At 48.4% G+C, this 22,310-nt stretch overlaps 1 protein-coding gene and 1 pseudogene across 1 annotated transcript; both read right to left on the bottom strand.

Annotated features, from left to right (window-relative positions):
• Positions 1 to 14,604: 14,604 nt before the first annotated feature.
• LOC109267097 (olfactory receptor 2AT4-like) lies at positions 14,605 to 15,558 on the bottom strand (annotated as a pseudogene).
• A 4,872-nt stretch (positions 15,559 to 20,430) lies between these two features.
• On the bottom strand, positions 20,431 to 21,419 carry LOC109267038 (olfactory receptor 2AT4). The gene has a single exon (XM_019449546.2). It carries the CDS (start codon positions 21,400 to 21,402, stop codon positions 20,431 to 20,433), a length of 972 nt encoding a protein of 323 aa, XP_019305091.2. The 5' UTR covers positions 21,403 to 21,419.
• Between the last annotated feature and the right edge of the window lie 891 nt (positions 21,420 to 22,310).

Below are 22,310 nucleotides of genomic sequence, written 5' to 3' on the forward strand. Positions count from 1 at the left end.
ATCTCTGGGTGGTGCCAGTGGGCCTGAGGCAGTTTGTCAGAGAGTCTAGAGCCATAAGGCGTCCCTCTTGTATTGAGGGAACCATGCTGACCCACGGAGGAAGCCTGGCTACTGGCAACTGGGAGGGCTGGTGCTGGTGAAGGCAGTAGCCCCCACCATGTCCTGTCAGGCTGTCCAGTCAGTCTTCTACACTCCTCTGGGGTGGGAGAGATTACCTGCTTTGTATAAAAGAAGAAATAGAAGCTTAGACTTGTGCAGGTACGGTGTTGAAGGTCAGAGAGCAAGTGATGGAACTGAGGCTGGAACCAGGTTTTCTGGTCCAGAGACTCTCTGGAGTCAGCAGCCCACTTTTCTTGCACTTTGGTAACCCCAGGAACTATCCAGGTTTGGGTTGAGAACAGTTCCCCACACACAGAATGACAGTCCTGAGTGGGGGCTAAGAGAGAAAGTTGAGGAGCAGGGATCTCTGTGAGTTTGCCTCACCTTCTCCTGGTCTCCTGGGCCTGACCCTTGCTCAAAGTCCTGCTGGAACAAGATCCAGGTGGTCAAACCTTTACTGAGGCCCTGCCCAAGACAGGTACATCAGTGCAATTGTTTAGTTTAATGCTCCCCATGGCCCTGTGAGACTGGCATCACTACCCCACATTTAGATGAGAAAAGTGAGGCTCAGGGAGTGGGTGGCAGTGATTTGCCCAAGGTCATACAAAGTCGAGCTCACCTCAGCCTGAGTGCTCTCAGACCGGGGTTTCACCTGAAGCCCTGTGGCACTGCCAACATCGTCCACCAGGTGGCAATCTTCCCCCAACTTGCCGTGGGCTACAGACAACCATAAGCCTGTGGTTGGCAATCCCAGCAGTCTCTTCCTGGTCTGTCAAAACTGCTCTGAAGCACCACTTAGTACCTGTTGTTCCCAAGGGGAAACTGATGCCTGAGAGGGGCCATGGCTTTCCAGAGAAGGACGTCCTGTGTGTGTGCCTGAGCACAGGATCCGCCTCACTCCAGTTCCATTTGAGACTGATGAACCTGATGACCTGTCTGTTGTTAGCTGAGAGATAGTGGCCATGATTTCCTTGGCACTTGTCTACCCCCTGTGTTGTCAAGGCCTCGCTCAGTGGTGGCAGTTGAGTTGTCCTTTGACTCTGTCAGAGGTCCAAGGCCCAGTCTCTTCTGTAGGTGGGGTCGCCCTTACTTGGCTTAAGGCTGTCTGTACAGCCCAACGTATACATGCCCTATTCCAACCTGTGTGCCCTTTGTGTGGAACACGGGAATTTCTGTGATCTTCTTCCATGCCTGCCTACAGTCAGAAAGAACTAGGAGGGGGTCCTCTGAATCCTACCTGGAACACCACCTTCCCCCACTCAGTGGGATTCCTGCCACAGGATCACTCTACCAGAAACTTCGTTCCAGTCTCTGTGCTGCTCGGTGGCAGTCCCAAGGTGGGCCTGTGGGTTCCCAGCTCAGCAAGCTTCCTGCCTGGGTAAGGGAGGGAGGTTCACCTCTAGCAGGCAGGCCCAGTTACCCTGAGGAGCTCTGGAATAGTCCCCATTCTCCATCATGACAGTAACTTCTCCACAGGAACAGAGCACTCCTCACAGGGCTACACTGATGTCCCCCCCCACCCCCACTCTGTTTTCCCTCCTAAGTCCTCCATGTGTCTCTTTACAGTCTCTTTACAGTCTCCATGGAGTGTGGTCTTAGAGCCTCCTGTCTTCAGCTGGGGGCCTCCTCTGCAATCCCACAAGTCTGAGACCTCAGGGGAAGTCCTGCTCTACACCCTGTCAAGGAAAGGTCATGGCAGTTCCCTTTGCAAACACTGAAAAGGTTTCGGTTTGAAGTGAGGGAGACTGGGGGCTCCACGAAGGCAGGGACCTGCGTTTGAGTTCTGTGCTGTCAGCACCCATCACAGGGCCTGCGTGGAGCAGGCCTGGGGTAGGTTTCTCCTGTGAGTGAGGGGCCCTGAGGTGACCCCCCCCCCATATTAGGTTGCGTCACCTCTCAGAGCAGGATGCGTCACCTCCCTCTGTAGTCCCCACATTCCTCCGTGCAGGAAGTGGGAGGATGGGGAACAGAACAAAGATTTATGGAGGCAACACCACACAGCTGTGACTTCAGGGTTTCCATGCTTCTCTCATTTTCATGCCTCCTTGGTGATTTTTGCTAAATCCATGTATTCTTAATATTTTTCTTTAGCATATTTTGTGTACATGCCTAATTTCACTATCTCCTAATAGTACTCATGAAATCAAAGGTTTGATATGTTTTATTTTTTCCTAATACACCCTAAAATAAATATGTAGCTATTAAAAAAAATTAGCAGAAACCACCGACAAACACCTATGTGCCACCAGTGAGGTATGTACCAAACTTGGGATGTTCGTTTTTCAGAAAACCCTATGAGGTCAGTAATGTCATTTCTGGTTTCACAGGTGAAGAAATAGAAACTCCGAGAGGTGAACTGCCTTGGCCAAGGTCACACAGAGTCTTCCCATCTTGACCCCTCTGCTTACAGATAGGGGAGGGGAAGGGAGGATGTGTGCTTTGGGGGGATCTGCAGTGAAGGGGGATGGGGGGCATCTCCCAATGAGAAATGACAAAGGTGGAGAAGATGGGAAGAAGTGGGGGCAGGACTCCACATCAGAAAGGCAAATGACCTGAGTCTTGATGTCCTATGCACAGTAATGGCCATGAAAATAGCTGCAGATTTGCCTGCATTTGTGTGACCAAGATTTATTGTGCCAGCAGCTCCGGTAATTGGATGATGAAAGCACTGCAGCTGGGACTGCTGGCTGGAGATTAATTATTAGGGAGGAGGGGGAGTGGCTGGGATGACGCCTGGCCTGGTGGTGGTTATCTGTAACCCCCTGCAAGAGTAGGCAGCCAGACCTCAGCAAGCCGGTGGACCCCTCCCCACTCAGCTGATACCCAGAGAGGGAGACCACTGGCCCAGAGAATAGCTATTCCATGTTTCATGGCAGAGTGGGGTGGGAGCTCCTTGGGAGGAAGCCAATTCCTGGGAAGGACCAGCAGCTATAGCAGCAGGAAGAGCCTGGGCTTGGAGTCAGGAGGTCAGAGGGGTAATTCCAACTTTGTCACTTTCTGGCTTTGTAGCCTTGGAAAGGTGGCAATATCTTTGAGCCTCAGTTTCCCTAGCTGTAAAATGGGGAGGATGGTGCTGACTTTACTAGGAAGTTGTGAGGATCTAAGGAGATTATTGAACCCTCTGTAGACCCGGGACCCACTCTGGGGAAGCTTTTATGCTCACCCTCACTGCTCAGGTCTGGCCCTTGTCCCCCCTGTCTGAGTCCTGCATGCCCCTTCTTATCCTCCCAGAGCCCTAAACCTTGGTGCCTAGCCACTGTGGGCACTTTCTGCACGAACATCAAGGGTCCCCAGTGGGATGGGGATACCCAAGAGGGACTAGGAGTTGGGGGATCCTAAGAAGAGACCCTGAGGGGAAGGCAGGTTTGGGGAATGAATGGATCAGTCCTGAGTCCAACCACCTCTTGCAGCTAGGAGAGCCTCTTGCTGGCATCTGATTCTGCTCCCACTTAATAGGGCTATGGCTGAGCTTTCAAGGATTTATCATCCCCCTCTCTCAGGAGCAACAGGGTCTGAGGGTAAGAGCTGGGGATGAAGAGAAGCAGCCCTGGTTCACTTGGGGCAGAAGGAGGGGGCTCTGGAGGAAGAATGCTCTTGGATTCTAACTCTAGTTCTGCCACTTACCCAGCTAGCTGTGTCCAACTTTTGCTTGCACGTGACCTTTGATGTCTACAACAACGAATCTGGCCATGATCAGGAGGTCACAAGGCCCTCATAGATCTGTGGTGTGGGTACAGCAGATGAGGGTTGAGGTTGGATGCGTACAAAGGGCCCCACAGGGTGCCTGGCACATGGTAGGTTCTTGGAAGAGTTTGAAACTCAGAAATCCCCCTCACACCACAGACCTTTCTCCTGGCCCCTTCCCTTTGCCTTCACCCTCATGGAGGCCTCCAACCTTGGATTCCCTCACCCCTGCAACTTTTCTTGACCTCCCTCTCCTCCTCTCCCGGCCAGCCTGGACTTGGGATGGGGTGATTGTCCCATCCAGAGCCTTTTCGGTGCCCCGCACTCCCCACCCCCCATCCCAGCAAACCTTCTTCTGCTTAAAGTTCCAGACCCCAGTTCTGTCCTCTTTCCCAGACCTCCTGCCAAGGCCTATGTAACTGGGAAGGGAGTAGGTGACAACTAGAAGTATTCACTGAGCACCTCTACATGCCTGGCCCTGTGCTCGGTGCTCTACCCATTTGTGTGATGAACCCTTCAGAGTTCCCCTTGGGTCAAAGCTTTGTCCAGATGGAAATACTGTGGTTTGTCATGATGAGAGGAAGTGAAGCCATGAGGCAAGCTGTTGGTGTAAGCTCAGCATCATGAATCCCTTCCAAGTGGCATTTCCATAGGCCACTCGGTATTTCCCACCTTCTCTCTGGCTTTACAAGATGAGTTAGCTAACAGCTAGTTTTTACTGACTACTAACAGCTAACTTTCATCAAGCACTTTATATGTGCCAGGCACTGATCTAAGCACTTTGCATGTACCAGTTCATTGGATCTTCATTATAACTCTATGGGATAGGCTCTGTCAATATCCCTGTTTCCAAAACAAGGACCTGATACCTCTGCATCATGTTAAGTAACTTAACCACAGTCACATCATTCTGGTGGAGTCAGGTTTTACAGCTAGGACTTCTCACTGGTGACCCCAAGCTCTTGACCCTTTGCTATAGCATAGTAGCCATAGAGCTGCCCCCACTGCAGTTCAAGGCCCTGGAGCCCATTTTCTGCCTGTTTCCTCCAGAAGTTCCCATCAATCACCACCCTTCGGTCCCCCAGACACCTTTAAGTTCTCTATCTCCTCCTTAAGTACTCAACATGTTTGCGACTTTCCCATGCCAGCAACTCCCCCATCCCTGGTTCTGCTGTGGATACTCCTCTTTCTCTCCTGGTCATCACAGCCCATTTTCTGGAGTTTCTCCACCTGCTGTCCACACTTCCTCAGCCCTCTTCAAACTGACTTACCCTCCTCCCACTCTGCCCTAAGCATAGGGAGACGGTGCCCTCACCTTTCCAGAGGAAAAAATGTGTACCCATCAACAGCTGAAAGAAACCATCAATCAAACATGCAAATTGTAAAACGTGTTACAGATCTAGTACTTCTACAACAAAGTCGTCCTCAAAATTAAAGACAGGAGCAAAGGCAAACACTGAAGACTTTGGTAAAACCCATCTGATGATGGCACTTGGGCCGAGTCTTCTCCATCATGCGGGAGTTCTGCCCTCTGCTCACATGGGCTCTAATGTCAGAGCCGCCAACATAGCATCCAAGTGTAGAGGCAACAGACCAATACTCACGCTGTCCCATTTTACTGCATACATGCAGTTCTTACTCTTCTTGGCTCATGTGGCTTCTTTCTTGGTAACTATGATTATTGGAAAACAGTCAAGATAAGTCTCCTTTTCTTCTTGGTGGTTTTGCTGTTATCATACCTCCTTAATGGTCTTTAGGCATTTCTCAGCTGTTCCTCCTAAAATCTTTATAATCCATTTCTCAGCTCTTCCTCCTATAATCTTTCTTCTTTCCTTCACATCTCTCCTCTGTCTCTCTTCTTTTTTAAAAAAACTTTTTTGGGTGACCTGGGTGGCTCAGTTGGTTAAGCGTCTGATTTTTTTTTTTTAACATATTTTTTTAGTGTTTATTTACTTTGAGACAGAGAGAGACAGAGCTTGAGTGGGTGAGGGGCAGAGAGAGAGAGGGAGACACAGAATCCAAAGCAGGGTCCAGGCTCTGAGCTGTCATCACAGAGCCCAACGCAGGGCTTGAACTCGTCAACTTCGAGATCATGACCTGAGCAGAAGTCAGACGCTCAACCCACTGAGCCACCCAGGCACCCCAAGCGTCTGATTCCTGATTTCAGCTCAGGTCATGATCTCACAGTTTGTGAGTTCGAGCCCCATGTTAGGCTCTGTGCTGATAGCACAGAACCTGCTTGGGATTCTTTCCCTCTTTCTCTCTCTCTCTCTCTGTCCCTCCCCTACTCATGCGCTCTCTCTCTCTCTCTCTCTCTCTCTCAAAATAAATATATAAACCTTTAAAAAACACATTTTTTATGTTTATTTTGAGAGACAGAGGTACAGAGCATGAGTGGGGGAGGGACAGAGGGAGGGAGACACAGGATCCAAAGCAGGCTCCAGGTTCTGAGCTATCAGCACAGAGCCTGATGTGGGGCTCGAACCCACAAACCATGAGATCATGGCCCCATCCAAAGTCAGATGCTTTACTGACTGAGCCACCCAGGCACCCCTCTGTCTCTCTTCCTAAAGCTTTCCTTTCATCATCTGGCTCAGGATTTCTGGGAAAGGTTGGATAGGAGTCGCTAGTGTGCCAGCCTCAAAAGATGTCCCCGGGCCTAATGCAGAGTGAGAATTCAGAGTCCTGGGTAGGAAGTGTATAGACCTCTAAACCATTCAGTAACATGTGTCCATGAAGACTCCATTGCCAAGGTTCCCAATGACTGCTGTATGGAGCTTCTCTGCTGCACTGCTGTCTGCTCAGCCCAAGCCCAGTTTTTAGCTCTCATTTTACCAATCATTTGCTCCTTGAAGCAATTCCATTCCTCAGGGTCTGACATCACTTTGCACCACACTGATTCCTTATCTATCTTCCTGCTGCTCATCCTCTAAGGACTGGAATTCTCCTAAGTTCCAGCCTTGATCTTCCGTCCATTGTATACACACCCTCTAATGACCTAATCCACTCACACAACTATGACTACCCTTTTGTCAGCCACTCCTTGGCCAGAAGCATGCATAGCCTCCATGAGTCCTGTCCTTTGCTTTCCACATCCAAACAACTGCAGAAATCAGATGGATCCTATGCGCTCTTTGACTCTCTGGAAGCTGTAGAGCACAGTTGAAAGAGTATGGGGCTTTAGGGTTGAACAGACCTGGGTTGAAATCCTGCCTCTGCCACATCCTGGCTACGTGACTCTTAATTTACCCAAGGCTTAATTTCCTAACCTACAAAGTGGGGATAATAGCCGACTTTGAAGAGTTGTTTTGAGGATTAGAAACACTGATGTAAATACTTACGCTGTGCCCATCCTGTAGTAACACTTACTGGCAGGATTCATCAGAATGATGGTAGTGATTATTGTCATTTCTGGATTCACATTATTGCTCTAATCTAGGGCCTTGTCTTCTCTCTCCTGGACCACTGATCTCATCAGCTTCGTCACAGAACTCCCTGCCTTCATTCTCCATCACCACCCCCAAATCTGCTTTTCTGACAATAGGTGTAGAGATTTTTCTAAAATGCAGATCTTATCATGACATGTACCTGCTTAAAACTCTTCTGGTCCCCTATTCCATCTATACCGTGTCCCATCCACACTCACAGGCCTCTGAGCACACATTGGTTACTCACCCCCTTCTGCCATGTTTTATTCAACTAGTTCCTTCTGCTTCTGCCCGAATGTCTCCTGCCCCTCCCTTTCTGCACTCCCTGCTTGACACATCCTTACCCTTCATGCCCAGTGCCAATGCCTCCTACCCTTCCATGGGAATGTCTGTTTTACTTGGAGTTGACTGCCTGCTCCTGGAAGGCAGGGGTCAGGTCTGATTCTGCTCTGTGGCCCCTGCTTGCCTGCACAGGGCCTGCCATAGAGAAGGGCCTCACAGAATGTCTTCAGACACTTGCCCAAGGTCACATAGTGGGTCAGCAGCAGGGCCCAGGCTTGAACCTCAGTCCCTTGTCTTCCTTCCCAGGACTCTGCACTACAGCAGTCACTTTGCCCCAGCAGAGAGCAGCCCAGGGCTGGTGGCTTGGGTGGGGGACCTCCCCACGTGAGGGCAGCAGGCAACCTGAGGACATCACACACCCCATCTTGGTGCTGCACCTGATCCTGATAAGTGGTGAAGGATAAAATTATCTACAGCCCACGTCCTGTATCTCCCCATCCGACATGGACTAGAGATAAAAAATGAACGGCACAAAATCCAATCTTCCTTGGCGCAGAGGCTGGCAGGGGTGCAGGGGGTGGGGCTGGCGGCCCAAGCGGCAGCTCTCACACAGCACATCTCATATTTATTGGCTCATAATTGAAGGCAGCCTGGAGATGTCCTAGAATTGGCCCCCGGCAAGACAGATGGGGGCACAATGATGGCTGAGGGAGAGAGTCAGGACGTAGACATCCTCACGGGATTGCAGCTATGGAGGGGAGGGGTGAGAAGGGGGAGGCCGCTGGCTAGCTGCCTTGGGGGGGGGGATTGGGGAGGTGGGGGGGTTGGGGGGGTGGGGGTGGGGTCTCGCCCCTGCTCTAGGGCCTGTTTCTGCCACCTAGTTGGGATGACCTTGGGTCAGACCCTTCCTTCTCTGGACCCATCATTTCAGGCTTCTGCATTTCATTACCAGAGAATGGAAGAGCTGCCCTGGGATTTGGGGAAATCCAGGCTACTAACTTGCTGTGTGGCTTTAGGTGAATCTCTACTTGTTGGGCTTTGTGCTTTCTCCTAGTAAAGATAAGGAGATGCCTCTGTCTTCCATGTGAAGACTCAGGGGTTTGGGGTGACCTACAAGTAGCCAAGTCATGCATTTTTGCAACAGCACTGGAAGGCTCCCTGTTGTGGGAAGGCAAAGAAATAGGAAATGTTGCCAAGTGGTAAGAATCAGTCTTGGCTCCCAAATGCTTGTGGGAATGGTCCAAATTCCCAGGCTTGGCATTCAAGGCTCTGTGAAACCTGTGTAGCCCTACCTCTATTTTTTTGTGGAGAAAGGGTTTGGGGCTGGGGGCCATGATTCCTGAGTTCTAGACCAGTCTCACCACTATCTTGCTGTGTGACTATCAGCAGGGCTTTGACCATCCTCAGGTCTCATTTTCCCTATCTGCTTCTATATGTGATCTATGAGTTAACTAAGGTCTCTGAGTCCAGGGCCAGTCAGTGACTAAGTTCTGCCATCTCTCCCTCTAAGTGTCCCAATCCACCCTCCCTCCTCCTAATGTGGCTACTACCTCACCCCATAGTAAGAAAAAGAGTAAGTAAGGAAGAAAAAGTACTTCCTTTTTTCTCCTGGACCAATGCAGGAACCTCTTTGCTGATGTCCCAGTTCCTGCCCACCCTTCTCCATACTCTGGTCAGAGTGACCCTTCTAAAGCACATATCTAACCCTGTGCCAAACCCTTCTTCAGCTTCCTTGACATTTGGGATCCTCCATGACCTGGCCCCATCTTATCCTCCTGTCCCCCACCTATCTGCACCTTTAAGGCTGACCTCTTCCCTTGTCTCTTCGGTGCCTTTGCTCAAACTGTTCTTCCAGACCTTTCCCCTACTTTCTCTTCAGTTCTGTCACCAGGCCTTCCCCAACTGGCCCCTGCTCCAGCCTCTCCAGAACTTCTGGAGTTCCAAGCCCCACAGGTGACCTGTTCCACGGAGTCCCTACAGCCTGAGGTGTGAATGACACTGCCACTTCTCCCTCTTGCTGCTGACAACCAGAGAATGTCTGAGCCACAGGGGGCCCAGAGGTGACCTCCTATAATTCCCCTTTGTACAGATGGAGAAACAGAGGCCCAGAAAGGGGCAGTGACCACATAGCAAGTCAGTGTAGAGCCAGGGCTAGGGCTCCTCCAGTGCCTGCCGTCTGGGGTGGGGACACAGGGCTGGAGCAGAACTGGGAAAAAGACAAAACACTCTGGGGGATTGGGTGAAAGGGACATCCTGGCCAACCCACCTCTCCCCTAGTGGTTAGGGTGAGCTCAGCAGGAAAGCATCAAGGATGGGGAGGCTCTTGTTGACTGAGTTTCTCACTGGGCCCCCTGATGGTTCTGTCACATCAGGGGTTGCAGGTCTCAATGCTTTACTTGACTGAGGCACAGGTTAGGTAGGGTAGGATTGCCCAGTTGCCCCAGAATGTTAGGACCAGACCTGACACCAGAATCTAGGGCCCCAGGCGATCACCCAGCATACCATGTTCCTGCCCTGTGGCGGTGAGTACTTGGACACTGGAAGGGGCTCAGCTTCCTGCCCCAGCTGTTCCAATATCATGTCCATCTCTGGTTAAGACTTTTTCTACCAGTTGTAGCCACCCATTCAGTAAAATGAGCTCCTTGGCTGGATGGCAGGGACACTTGGTCCTCGCCCTTGCAGCTCATAGGCCTGGAGACAGGAGACAGCAACTCTTGAAGGGAGAGAAGATGAGGCTAAATCATTGGAGTGGTGGTGGATGGAAATGGAGGGAAGGATGCCAGAGAGGTAGAATTGGCAAGAGGACATGTGGTGCCCAGGGGTGATGGTGGCCAGACCTGAGCTTAGGATACACATTCTATTGGGTTGTTTCTCAGACCCACAGGGCCCTGTTCAGGAATGAGTCCTGATGAGAAAGACTGGTCCCTACTAGGGGAAAGGCTGAGAGAGTACAGGTCCCTTTCCATATTTCAGGGGACCATTGTCTCAGGGCTGAAGGCACTGCTTTGGATGAAAGGCTATTTAATGCAGGCTCAATGTGATGGTCACATTAAGTGGTGCCATAAGGGAGCTTTTCCAGGTGTGAGGTTATTAGTTTCCTAGATGTAATTTCATAGGAGGAATATGGCCCAAATGAATCCTCATCAATCTAGCAACTGAAACAGCCTATTTAAGACCCAAAATCACATGTTACTTCCATAGCATGTCTGTCAGTGACACCATAAACCCCGCGTTCATTCCACAGATAATCACAGAGCCCTGTGGGCGAGGCTCCGTACCAGGCTCTGGGAATCCACAACCCTTGCTTGCATTTTCTTTAGTTTTTATGGTTTCATTTTTGCACTCAATTCTTTAACTCACCTAGGGTTTATTTTGGCATATGGTACAGGGTGAGGCTCTGAAATGATTTTCCTACAATGTGAATTGTAATCTATGTTAGAATCTTCACGAGTGATTCAACAGAGTACTGGCCCCATCAGATGCTCAGGAGTCAACAAGGTCTGTAGTCTAAAAAGTGTAGGAACTGCTGCATCCTCATAACCTTCTCAGAGATTCACAGTGGATATGAACATAGTAAAGGCTCTGAGGAGTCCTGCACTTAAAGAAATCTTTATGTCTTGTTTCCTCATTTTATTTGACTACAGAAGCCATTTGTCAGTAACAGCTACAAACACAATGCAGAACATCCGCTTTGGACTAAAGATGATGGTAAGACAAAACTAAGTCGGAGGCCTCCTCTGCCTCAGAGGCAGCATCTGTCTACTCACTTATGGACCTGGGGCTGTGGTCAGAAGCACACAACCAGCTCTGCTCCAGGCCCTCAGCACTAAGAGCTCTGCCAGGAGCCACAAACCCTGGGTGCCTCAGGGAGGGCCAAGTGGCCTGGCACTGGGCTAAAACTTTACTGAAGAGCATTAGCTCTGGGCCTTGAAGGACGAGCAGAAGTGCATGATAGAAGTAGATCTTGTCAGGGCAAGACCTCCAGCAGTGACAACCTGCCAGGCAGACCCTGCCTCCAGAACCGTGGGACGGGAAGAGCAGTATGAGCAGAGATGCCCATGGGGAGCCTTTAACGTGGGGCAAAGTGGGCGTGAGCATGCATCCAGAACAGGGGAGGGGAAGAGGTCCTTACCATTCACTTTCCAAGTTCAGGGTCTGCTTTGATAAGTCAGGGTCTCCTAGGGCCTTATTACAATAGTCAGTCCAGACCACACATGTGATCACGTCCCAAGGCTTCTCTTTCCTCAGGGAGTCTGCAAAGTTCCTTTCCTGTCTGGAACAAATAACTGGGGAGTTGGAGTGGAGCAAGAGGAGAATGTGGGGAACCGAATTCCTAGGGATTAATTAGGGCCCTACAATGAGATCCGTTTCCCCTCTGGAGGCCAATTAGGGCATCTGGAAGGTTGGGAGAGGAAAGGTAGGTATGTGTCTATGTACTAGTGGGAGGCCCATCCATCCTGTGCTGGGCTGGGTCCCTCTGGGGGAGACCAGGTCTCAGAGGCACCCTGTCCACTTACAGGAAAAGTACAAGTGCAAAGATAATCACAGAACAGTTTTCAGCATCTATGAGCAGGAATTTAGTGTTGCACTGTATGAAGTGCATTATCATCATTGCAGAAATCCCCCTCACCTTTGTAGTATTGTCCTACACTGAACATTCAGTAGGGGCCGGACCCTAGGCTAGGCTTTTATATTCATGAGCCACCAGCAATGCACATAGGTTCCAATCTTTCCACATCCTCACAAACATTTGCCATTTTCTCTCTGTGTGTGTGTGTGTGTGTGTGTGTGTGTGTGTGTGTGTGTTTAAATAATACCCATCCTAATTTGTGTGAAGTGGTTTCTCATTTTGGTTTTGATTTGCAGTTTCCCTAATAACTAGTGATGTTGAGTGTCTTTCCATGGGCTTATTTGCTATTTATATATCTTCTTGGAGAAATGCCTGTTTAATTACTTGGCCCATCTTTGAATTGTGTTGTTCATTTTTGTTAAGTTGTAAGAGCTCTTTATATATTCCTGATACTACTCCCTTGTCAAATATATGCTTTGCAAACATTTTCTTCCATTCTGGGCATTGTCTTTCCCCTTTCTTGATAGTGCCCTTTGTTGCACTTAAGTTGAAACTATTGTTTTAATTGGGAGATACAGAGATTGTGCCACGTGGCAGGTGAGGCTACAGGTGGAAAACATTGTTATTGTTATTGTTATTGTTATTGTTATTGTTATTGTTTCATGTCTACTCCTGAAAAATGTTTAGGAGGAACCACAGGGACAGAGTGAGTGGGGTAGAACTAGCCTAGGATTCTGTAGCATCTTGACCCACCCTCCGTGTGATTCATTCATTGTTCCATCTAGGAGGGGAAGTGAAGATGACAAGATGTCATGAGGCTCTTCCAGGGACACAGGAAACCAAAGCACTGAATTTAAACTGAATTTGGTACAAGAAGAGCAGTCACATAAGACAGAACTTCAGTAGTGATGTGGTGATACTTGTGGAGTTGTTTACCAGGCGGTAGTGGAGTAAGGAGGGGGAAAAAATCCTTTCCATGTCCTTAGGTTAAATTCTAAGAGCTTACGGAACTCAGAGGCAAGGCAACTTACTAAGTTGTCTTTTTTATACCTCGAGGATGGCGGTCCCAAGGAAGTCTGGACACCAAGTTCAAGGACTGAGGGAAAGAAGCGCTGCAGATTGAACACAGTTTGAATAGAAGAATGTGAGCCCTGAATCCAGTTGCCCAGGGCCAAGAAACTGAAGACTGAAACAGGAGACTGAAAACCCTTTCTGACTGTAGCAGGATCTCCAAGACTGCCAAACACAGAGTCCAGGAACAAACCATACACTTTGCTGACCTGCATCACCAATTGAATTCCCAGCTGCACTGGGTTTTATGCAACAGGAAAATGGTTAAAGTTGGTGCCACGAGTGTCAGAAACTTGAATCCTGGAAACTGGAACAAGAATATCTGTGCTGAGCCAGAGATGAGGGTATCTGTCACCTGGGTCCCCCAGACACTTTCACTGTATGGTCTGCATGTCCCTGGCTGGACAAGCCTGACAGGTCTTTGTGAGACAATTTGACATAGGGGAAGGAAATGAGGAGCCTGGACTGGCTGCTAAGGCCAGAAAGAGGAAGACATGGGACTGTATTTTGAGAAAGAGTAAAGGTCGTGGACACAGCATACTAACAATAAGGTCACACTTCTCTACTTAGCTCCCCATTGTTGTGGAACGGCTGAGAAATAAAAGGACTGTCATGCTTCGATGCTCACACAGGTCTGGGAAGGAATACCCTTGCTTTAGCATCAGCTAGAGGAAGGACACACTCTACTTTTCTGACAGGAATGTCTACATACCAGAGGTAAACTTCCTGTGTGACTCATGTTGAAATATTTGTAGCAGCAGTGAACTTTCAGGCAACAAAGATTGAGATGGTAGCAGGTTCAGACTTTCTCCTTGAAGGGGCTTTCTAAGTTGCTACCACAGCAGAGAGGGCAAGGCTGATTCACACTATCGGTCAGCAGTCCCGGGGAAAGCTAGAAATATGAATAGATAGAAAGAGATAAAAGGGGAAAGACTGAAGTTCTTGCTAGTCAAATGCTTGAAATCTCTGAGATTCAAAATTGTTTGAACTAATGGAAATGTGACCACAATTATTTTCATAGTCTTATGAGATTGGGACTCACAACATAAAAATTGAGTAGAAAAATCTAAGGGTGCCTGGGTGGCTCAGTCAGTTAAGCGTCCGACTTTGGCTCAGGTCATGATCTCGCAGTTCATGAGTTCAAGCCCTGCTTTGGGCTCTGTGCTAGCAGATCAGAGCCTAGAGCCTGCTTCAGATTCTGTGTCTCCCTCTCTCTGACCCCACCCCACTCATGCTCCACCTCTCTCTCTCTCTCTCTCTCTCTCTCTCAAAAATAAATTAACATTTAAAAATTTTTTTAATTGAATAGAAAAAGCCTATACATTTTATCTGTGAATTAAGGAAAGAAAATCATTATATTATTACAATGGAGGAGGAACAATTAAGACTGTATTTTGAGAATTATTGTTCTATCTGGCTATCTGAATTGTCTACTTTTCCCTCTATTGTTATTGACATCTGTGAGTAGAGTCAGGGTTCCCCAGCATTCTTTGGGTCCTGGGGACATTCCATTCTGGTGATGGCTGCTTTGACATCCTTGTTCCTCAGCGTATAGATGAGAGGGTTGAGGACAGGTGTGAGAATAGCATATACCACATTGCCCATGCTGTGGAATTCAAGTGGCAGGTCAGCCCTGTAGGTCACATGGGCTATGGTGATGGATGAGTAGTAGGTGCCAACCACCAGGAGGTGGGAGCTGTAGGTGGAGAAGGCTTTTGAGCGTCCTTCTCGGGAGCGTCCTTCTCGGGAGGCCAGGATGTGGGCATAGGAGAGAAGCACCAAGACAAGGGGCAGGAAGGATACTGCCATGGCAATGCAGAAGCCCATGAGAGTCTGGGGCTGAGCAGGAGGCCTAGACCACAGCCAGGTGGTCACAGAAGCAGTGATAGATGTGAGCAATGTTGTCAAAAGCCATGTGGGAAGTCTGCACCACCACTGGGGTGGGCCGGAGGAGGGCAGTGAGCAGACACAGGCTGCCAGTGCAGCATTGGTCTGTGGAGTCATGAGGACAGAGTAGTGCAGTGGGTGGCAGACAGCCACATAGCGGTCATAGGCCATGACCACCAGGATGAAGGCTTCTGAGTAGGAGAAGCTATAGAAGAGGTATAGCTGCAGGAAGCAGGCAGGGAAGCTGAGGAAGCAGTCCCCCAGTAAGAGGAGGGACAGTATCTTGGAGATGGTGGTTGTGGTGAAAAGGATGCGCAAGGCTGAGAGGTTGATCAGGAAGAAGTATATGGGCATGTGGAGGCTGGGATCTGCCACCACAGCCACCAGGATCAGGGCATTTCCCAGCAGGATGAGTAAGTAGAGTAAGAGAAAGACAAAGAAGATAGGAAGAAAGAAAGATTTGGGTAGAGAGGGAATTCCCACCAGGTAGAAGATGGTTGAGGAGTCCTCTGATCCATTATAGGCTCTAGTCTCCATGGTGGGTTAATCTGGATGCCAAGGAAGTGGGTAGGGGAAACATCTGGGAACCAGGCATATCTGGAAACCAGAACAATCAGTGATTCTGGAATGATAATTATGTGATGGTTACTATATAATTAAGGAAAACCTCTTTTCTTTTATAGTAAAGTATGGAAAAATATCTACAATGTACAAAACCATGTGTTACATGCTGGGTATATAGTAGACAGTTGAATAAGACAGAGACAGTCTCCAATGTCATAGAGCTAATTCTAGTGGTAGAGAGAGACATTAAGCAATGAATCACACAATTATTTAATGTTTATTTATTTTTGAGGGGGAGAGAGAGAGAGAGAGAGAGAGAGAGAGAGAAGAGAAGGGGAGGGGCAGAGAGAGATGGAGACACAGAATCCGAAGCAGGCTCCAGGCTCTGAGCTGTTGACACAGAGCCTGACTCAGGGCTCAAACTCACAGACCATGAGATCATGACCTGAGCTGAAGTTGGATGCTTAAGCCACTGAGCCACCCAGGCGCCCCTGAATAACAATTTAATTATAGTTGGGTTAAGTGTTATGGAAGAACTGGTTCTCTTTCCCATGTCCCATATCATCCTTTTTGGGGATAACAGATCTCTTAAACCATGTCCCTAAGCTCCTTTTTTCTTTTGGCATTTGCTTTTTTGATGTTTATTTTATTGTTTATTTTTTTCTGAGAGAGAGAGAGAGAGAGAGAGAGAGAGAGAGAACACAAGTGGGGGAGGGGCAGAGAGAGAGGGAGAGACAGAATTCGAAGCAGGCTCCAGGCTCTGAGCTGTCAGCACAGAGCCCCACGTGGGGCTCAAACTCACAAACCATGAGATCCTGACCTGAGCCGAAGTCGGACACTTAACCAACTGGGCCACCCAGGCGCCCCAGCATTTGCTTTAAGTTTTTAAAAAGTAACATCTTTGGGGCACCTGCATGACTCAGTTGGCTGAGTGTCTGACTCGTGATTTCAGCTCAGGTCATGATCTCATGATTCGTGGGATCAAGTCCTGAGTCAGGCTCTGTGCTGAGCCTGCTTAGGATTCTCTCTCTCTCTCTCTCTGCCCTTCCCCTCCCTTTCTCTCTCTCTCTCTCCCTCTCTCTCCTGCAAAATAAATAAATAAACTGTTAAATTAATTAATTAATTAAAAATAAAAAGTGACATCTATGTTACCAAGTTGCTAGGGAGAACTGATTTCTCCAAGGTTTATCGCAACATGCTGTCTTCCCACCATAATTACTAACCAGGGAATCGCTCCTTTCTTTCTCAGCCGCTTGGTGCAGTGGTTCTGCCTGTCTCCATATCCTGTCTCTGGGTGTGGGGCTCTTTGTTAGGTTACAGTGAAGGGAAATGCTGAAAATGCTCTTGATGGGAAGAATCATTCCTGAGTCGGAACAGATAGTGGATTCTCCCGCAATTGGGCAGCAACAAAGAATCCAAGACAATATCTGTGTGACTCCATTGAACTTACCTTCCCACTGGCTGCCTCAGCTCAGCAGGTGCTCCTGTTTAACCATTGCATACCCCCTGCCCCCTGCCCCCCACCCAGCAGGCTGACTCGTGCCTGGGCAGAAGTTGTCATGTGCCCTGGGAGGCATTGTCCATAAAGAGAAACTGGTTTGCAGTAGCAGCTCAAAGGAAAAAAGAATCCCTTTCAGAGGAATCAGAAGGGAATGTGTTCAAGCCACAGATCTGGGGGGTTGAGCTAAAAGAAATACTGATTCACCCTCCACTTTGGACTAAGTGACCCTGAGAAATCCATGTTGATAACTGGTATTCCTGTCTGGTTGATCCTGGTGACTCCATGAGTGGTGTCCCCATGATTTTTCTGGAGTCACTTCTAAATTCTCTCTCTTCTTAAAACACCTCTTTAATGTTTATTTATTTTTTGAGGGACAGAGAGAGACAGAGCATGAGCAGAGGAGGGGCAGAGAGACAGGGAGACACAGAATCCGAAGCAGGCTCCAGGCTCTGAGCTGTTAGCACAGAGCCTGACGACATGGGGCTCAAACTCTTGAACCATGAGATCATGACCTGAACTGAAGGGAAGACGCTTAACCGACTGAACCACCCAGATGCCCCTCTTCTTAAAACACCTCTCATGCGTAAGACCACCAATATAAAAACTGGAAAAAACACTTTTATTTTCAAGTCCCACCACTTCCCCCCACAGGCCAGAGACTGAGCACAGAAAGGGCAGGGGCTTTCCCAGGTGCCACAGGCAAGTTGCAAAGCCCCCACCAGAGCTCAGGCCTTTGTTTCCCAAAACAGGGCTCTTTCTTCTATGCCTTGTTTCCTGGAGATCCAGAAGTTCAACTTTTCAGAGGGAGAAAAATACTAGGACTAAGGTTTTCTATTTCCCTTTTTGTTTTTTTTTTCATTGATAACAGATAAATCTATATTTCATATTTTTAAATGTTTATTTTTGAGAGAGAGAAAGAGAGAAAGAGCGTGCAAGTAAGGGAGAGGCAGAAAGAGGGGGACAGGGGATCCGAAGCAGGCTCCTGCGTTAACAGCAGAGAGCTTGATGCAGGGCTCAAACCCATGAACTGTGAGATCATGACCTGATCGCGACGCTTAACCAACTGAACCACCCAAGCACTCTATATTTCAAATTTTTATCTGAGTTCTATATGGTGAGTGCTAAATCAAGACCTGGTATCTGTCAATTCAAAGCCGCCTTTGAAATGTTCCAGAAGTCAGACCCAAGGATCTAGCAAAAGAGTGAAAATTCTTTGTCCCAAATTGAGAGGGCTATCCCTTGATATCTAACCCCATCCTGAGATGATAGCCCACTGGGATTTTCTCAGACCCAAATGGATGTAAACCGCATTGTCCTGGGCACCTTTGTCCTCAGGCAGCTGTGGCTGACAGTCCCAGATGAGGCAGAGTAGGGCATCAGAGAGGTAGGAACACAGAGAGCCAAGGCCAGAGGGGTCCTAAGGGGCCATTAACTCCAGCCGTTTTCTCTTCCCTCCTCTGCTCCACCGCTGTGCAAATTGAAGCACAGATGCTATGACCTGGGAGGACAGGTGGCACGTGGCTTCTCACTGCCACGCAGAGCTGGACTGTCCAACAGGCACACCAGACAGGTGCTGGGTCACCACCTGGCACCACCAGGGGCACCAACAATCATTTCTGAAAGAATTTCGCTTTTGGTATTTCAAAGCATCGTTCAACTAGCCCATCCTAGGAAATATCCAAGTTTGACTGGACCCTCTTACACTTAAGTTAAAGGTTAGGGTCCTTGTTTTACTCTGAATTGCACAGTATATCTGAGTGTTGCAGTCGTGTGCTCAGGGCCCCAAAATTGCTGTTTCTCAGGCAGGGCACAGAACTTGCCCTGGCAGGTGCTCCCTGTCTGCATTGTCCACCAGCCAGTTACAGAGAAGGACAAAAAAATCAGTCACTGGAACACATAACCTGATGCCACACTCATGTATATCTTCTCCTCTCATCATCCAAGCCTGCCAGGGAGTGGCTATGCCCTTCAGCCAGCGAGAATCTGAGAGTCCATTCAAGGCCACGGCTGGGGAGAGTGAGAGCAGAAGGTGTTCTGGAGCCAGCCTGCTGCAAAAGACTGAGCCCTACCTGGCAACCAAGAGTGCTGGCTCCTGGACCAGCTCTGCCACCCGCCTGCTATGACTTTGGGCCCCTGAGCCTTGGTTTTCTCATCTGGACAGTGACGGCTTTGGAGAAAAATATCTCTGGGGGGTTTCCAATTCAATGAGCCCTCTTCTGAGGGTCCCTTCTGTGGTTGGCCGATCAGATGGTACAATGGCCCATGCCCCAAAAGGAGAGATCAGGGACTATCTTGCCTCATGAGCACCTGTTGCCAGCTGGGTTCTTTCCCTTCATCTTATCACATGGACCTTAGTGGTCAAGTGTCTGTCAGAAAGGACCTGATTCCAATCCTAGCTCCTACTTCTAGCAGTGTGACCTTAGGCAAGTCACTTCCCCTTCCTAGAGCTCATTTTCCTCACCTGTGACCTCCTGGATTGTTGTGATGCTTACAGAAAGAATGCTCAAACATCACTTACACAAGCCTAGAACATGTTGGGCTCAGGGCTTGCTAGTGTGTCCAGTGGTGACTGCTATCATCAGCCTTGCTTTCCTGTGGGAAAGCCTTGGTCAAGATTATTTGAATCCCACCCATTAAGTGCACCCCCTTGCCCAGCTCCGCCAGGATATGTGGTCCAAGTTCCCACAGCCTACATGTGCATAGTCAACCTGGATCCTGGTTGCCTGTGTCTAGTGTCTTCTTGATTCCTGGTCCTCCTTTATAGGCTCTGGACTACCTACCCTGTTTCCCTACCCCAGCATTCTCTGCCTGTCTTGGAGCACTTTATCCCTAGCCCTACTCACCTGTTAAACCTGGTCCACACTTGTGCTCCTGTGGTGTCTCCATACAAGGCCTTGTTGGGAGGTGAGCCATGGTCCACTAAACCCTCAGCTTTTTGCTTCTAGGCAGGTCTCTTAGGGTGCTTCCCCTCAAGATGGTACTCCTGTTGGCACTGCACCCACCACCCTGCAGAGATCAATTCCCTGGCATCTCTTAGAACATATATAAGGGAGGGTAGGATTTGTTCCTAGACTTTGCTGATAATGAGAAGAGCATCATTAACAGTCCTGAAGGACTCAGCACTTTATTCCAATGGTGTAGACTTTATTTTCATTAAAAGTTTGACTGAAATCCATGGATGGATCATCTTGTCTACCTGACTTTGCCTGTTGGAAGTGTCTGTTCAGTTGCATTCTCTTTTACTATTCTGTATGCATTAATTTATTTATTCAGCAGTATTTACTGAGTTCCTAATCAGTTCTGGGCACTGTTATTTGGTGTCCTGAGGGCAGAATTAGCTGCATCTAAAGCTCAAGGGCTCTTATCCCAGACTGGGTCTTGAGACATGTGATTTTGGTAATGGCTGCCTTGACATCCTTGTTTCTCAGAGTGTAAATGAGAGGGTTGAGGATTGGTGTGAGAATAGAATATGCTACGTTGCCCATGATGTGGAAGTCGAGTGGCAAGTCAGCCCTGTAGGCCACATAGGCTATGGCGATGGATGAATAGTAGGTGCCAACCACCAGGAGGTGGGAGCTGCAGGTGGAGAAGGCTTTTGAGCGTCCTTCTCGGGAGCTGATGCGAAGCACCGAGGCCAGGATGTGGGCATAGGAAAGAAGAACCAGGAGAAGGGGCAGGAAGGATACCACCATAGCAATACAGAAGCCCATGAGGGTCTGGGGCATGGTGTCAGAGCAGGAAGCCTGAACCAGAGCTAAATGATCACAGAAACAATGGTAGATCTGAGCAATGTTGTTATATGCCATCTGGGAGGTCTTGACTACTGCTGGGATGGGCAGGAGGAGGGCGGTAAGCCAGGCACAGGCTGCCAGTGAAGCATTGGTCTGTGGGGTCATGTGGACAGGGTAGTGCAGTGGGCGGCAGATAGCCACATAGCGGTCATAGGCCATGACCACCAAGATGAAGGCTTCTGAACATGTGAAGCCTTGGAAGAGGTACATTTGCAATAAGCAAGCAGGGAAGCTGAGGAAGTGGTCTCCAAGCAGGAATAAGGACAGCATCTTGGGGACAGTGGTTGTGGTGAAGAGAATGTCCAGAGTAGAGAGATTGATCAGGAAGAAGTACATGGGCTTGTGGAGGCTGGGCTCTGCCACCACAGCCACCAGGATCAGGGCATTTCCCATAAGGATGAGAAGATAGAAGAGGAGGAAAATAAAAAACATAGGGAGGAAGAAGGTCTCTGGCAAAGAGGGGATTCCCACCAGATAGAAGACTGGTGATCCATCCACTGATCCGTTACAAGTTGTGGCCTCCATAGCAAGTCAGATCTGGATTTCTGGGGGATAGGCAGCTGGAACATCTGGACAATGGAATATCTGGAAATCATAGAAACAAAAGATTCTGGAATGAGATTTTATAATGTTAATATAAATGTTTATATGTATAGATAGATAGATAATATAATCACAATTATTTACAACCAACTCTAGAAGACTAATGGTAGGCTGTGGTGTTGATTTCTACCATGTGAATCCAAAATTCCTACCTTTATTCTTTGGACAAATATTAATTACTACTTAACTAATAACCTACCAAATGGAAATCATTACGCTTATGTTCAGGTGATACAGTGGTGAAAGTATAGAAGGCAGGCAAAATTCCTACCTTCTTAGAGTTTACATTTTACTGGGAAAGTCGGATCTAAACAGTTGATTATTGAATTATAATTGTGAAAAGTACTTGGAAAGATTTCTTCTGACCTTCATCTTAGGTTCCATGTTGTTTGGTTTGGGATGTCAGATCTCCCAAATCAAGTCCTTAAGCTTGTGTTTCTTCTTTTGCACTCACTCAAAGTTCTACCATCTTGCTTTGTAAGGGCTGCTTTCTCCAAGCTTTCTGCAACATGCTGCTGCTCACATACTTATTAAACCTATTTCTTGCTTGTATGCCTTGACCAGTGGTTCTTCCATATACCTCTTTAGCTATGTGTCTGGACCTCTACTCCTGTATAGGATATAATAGCTCGTAAAAGCCCAACACTTGTGCTGCAACAACTAGGAAAACCTGGATAAATTACACAAATCACACTTTTTTAAAAATAATAAGTTAGAGAAACATCGCTACAATAAGGACGAGATGAATAGAACTCCAGGGAGGAGGGCCCCTCCAAGTGAACGGTCAATCGCCAGCTCTTTTCTTCTCTGGGAATATTTGATCTGGGGAC

Source organism: Panthera pardus, unplaced genomic scaffold (genome assembly GCF_024362965.1).
Source record: "Panthera pardus isolate Hobbes unplaced genomic scaffold, ASM2436296v1 HiC_scaffold_12, whole genome shotgun sequence".
In the NCBI taxonomy this organism is placed as follows: Eukaryota; Metazoa; Chordata; class Mammalia; order Carnivora; family Felidae; genus Panthera; species Panthera pardus.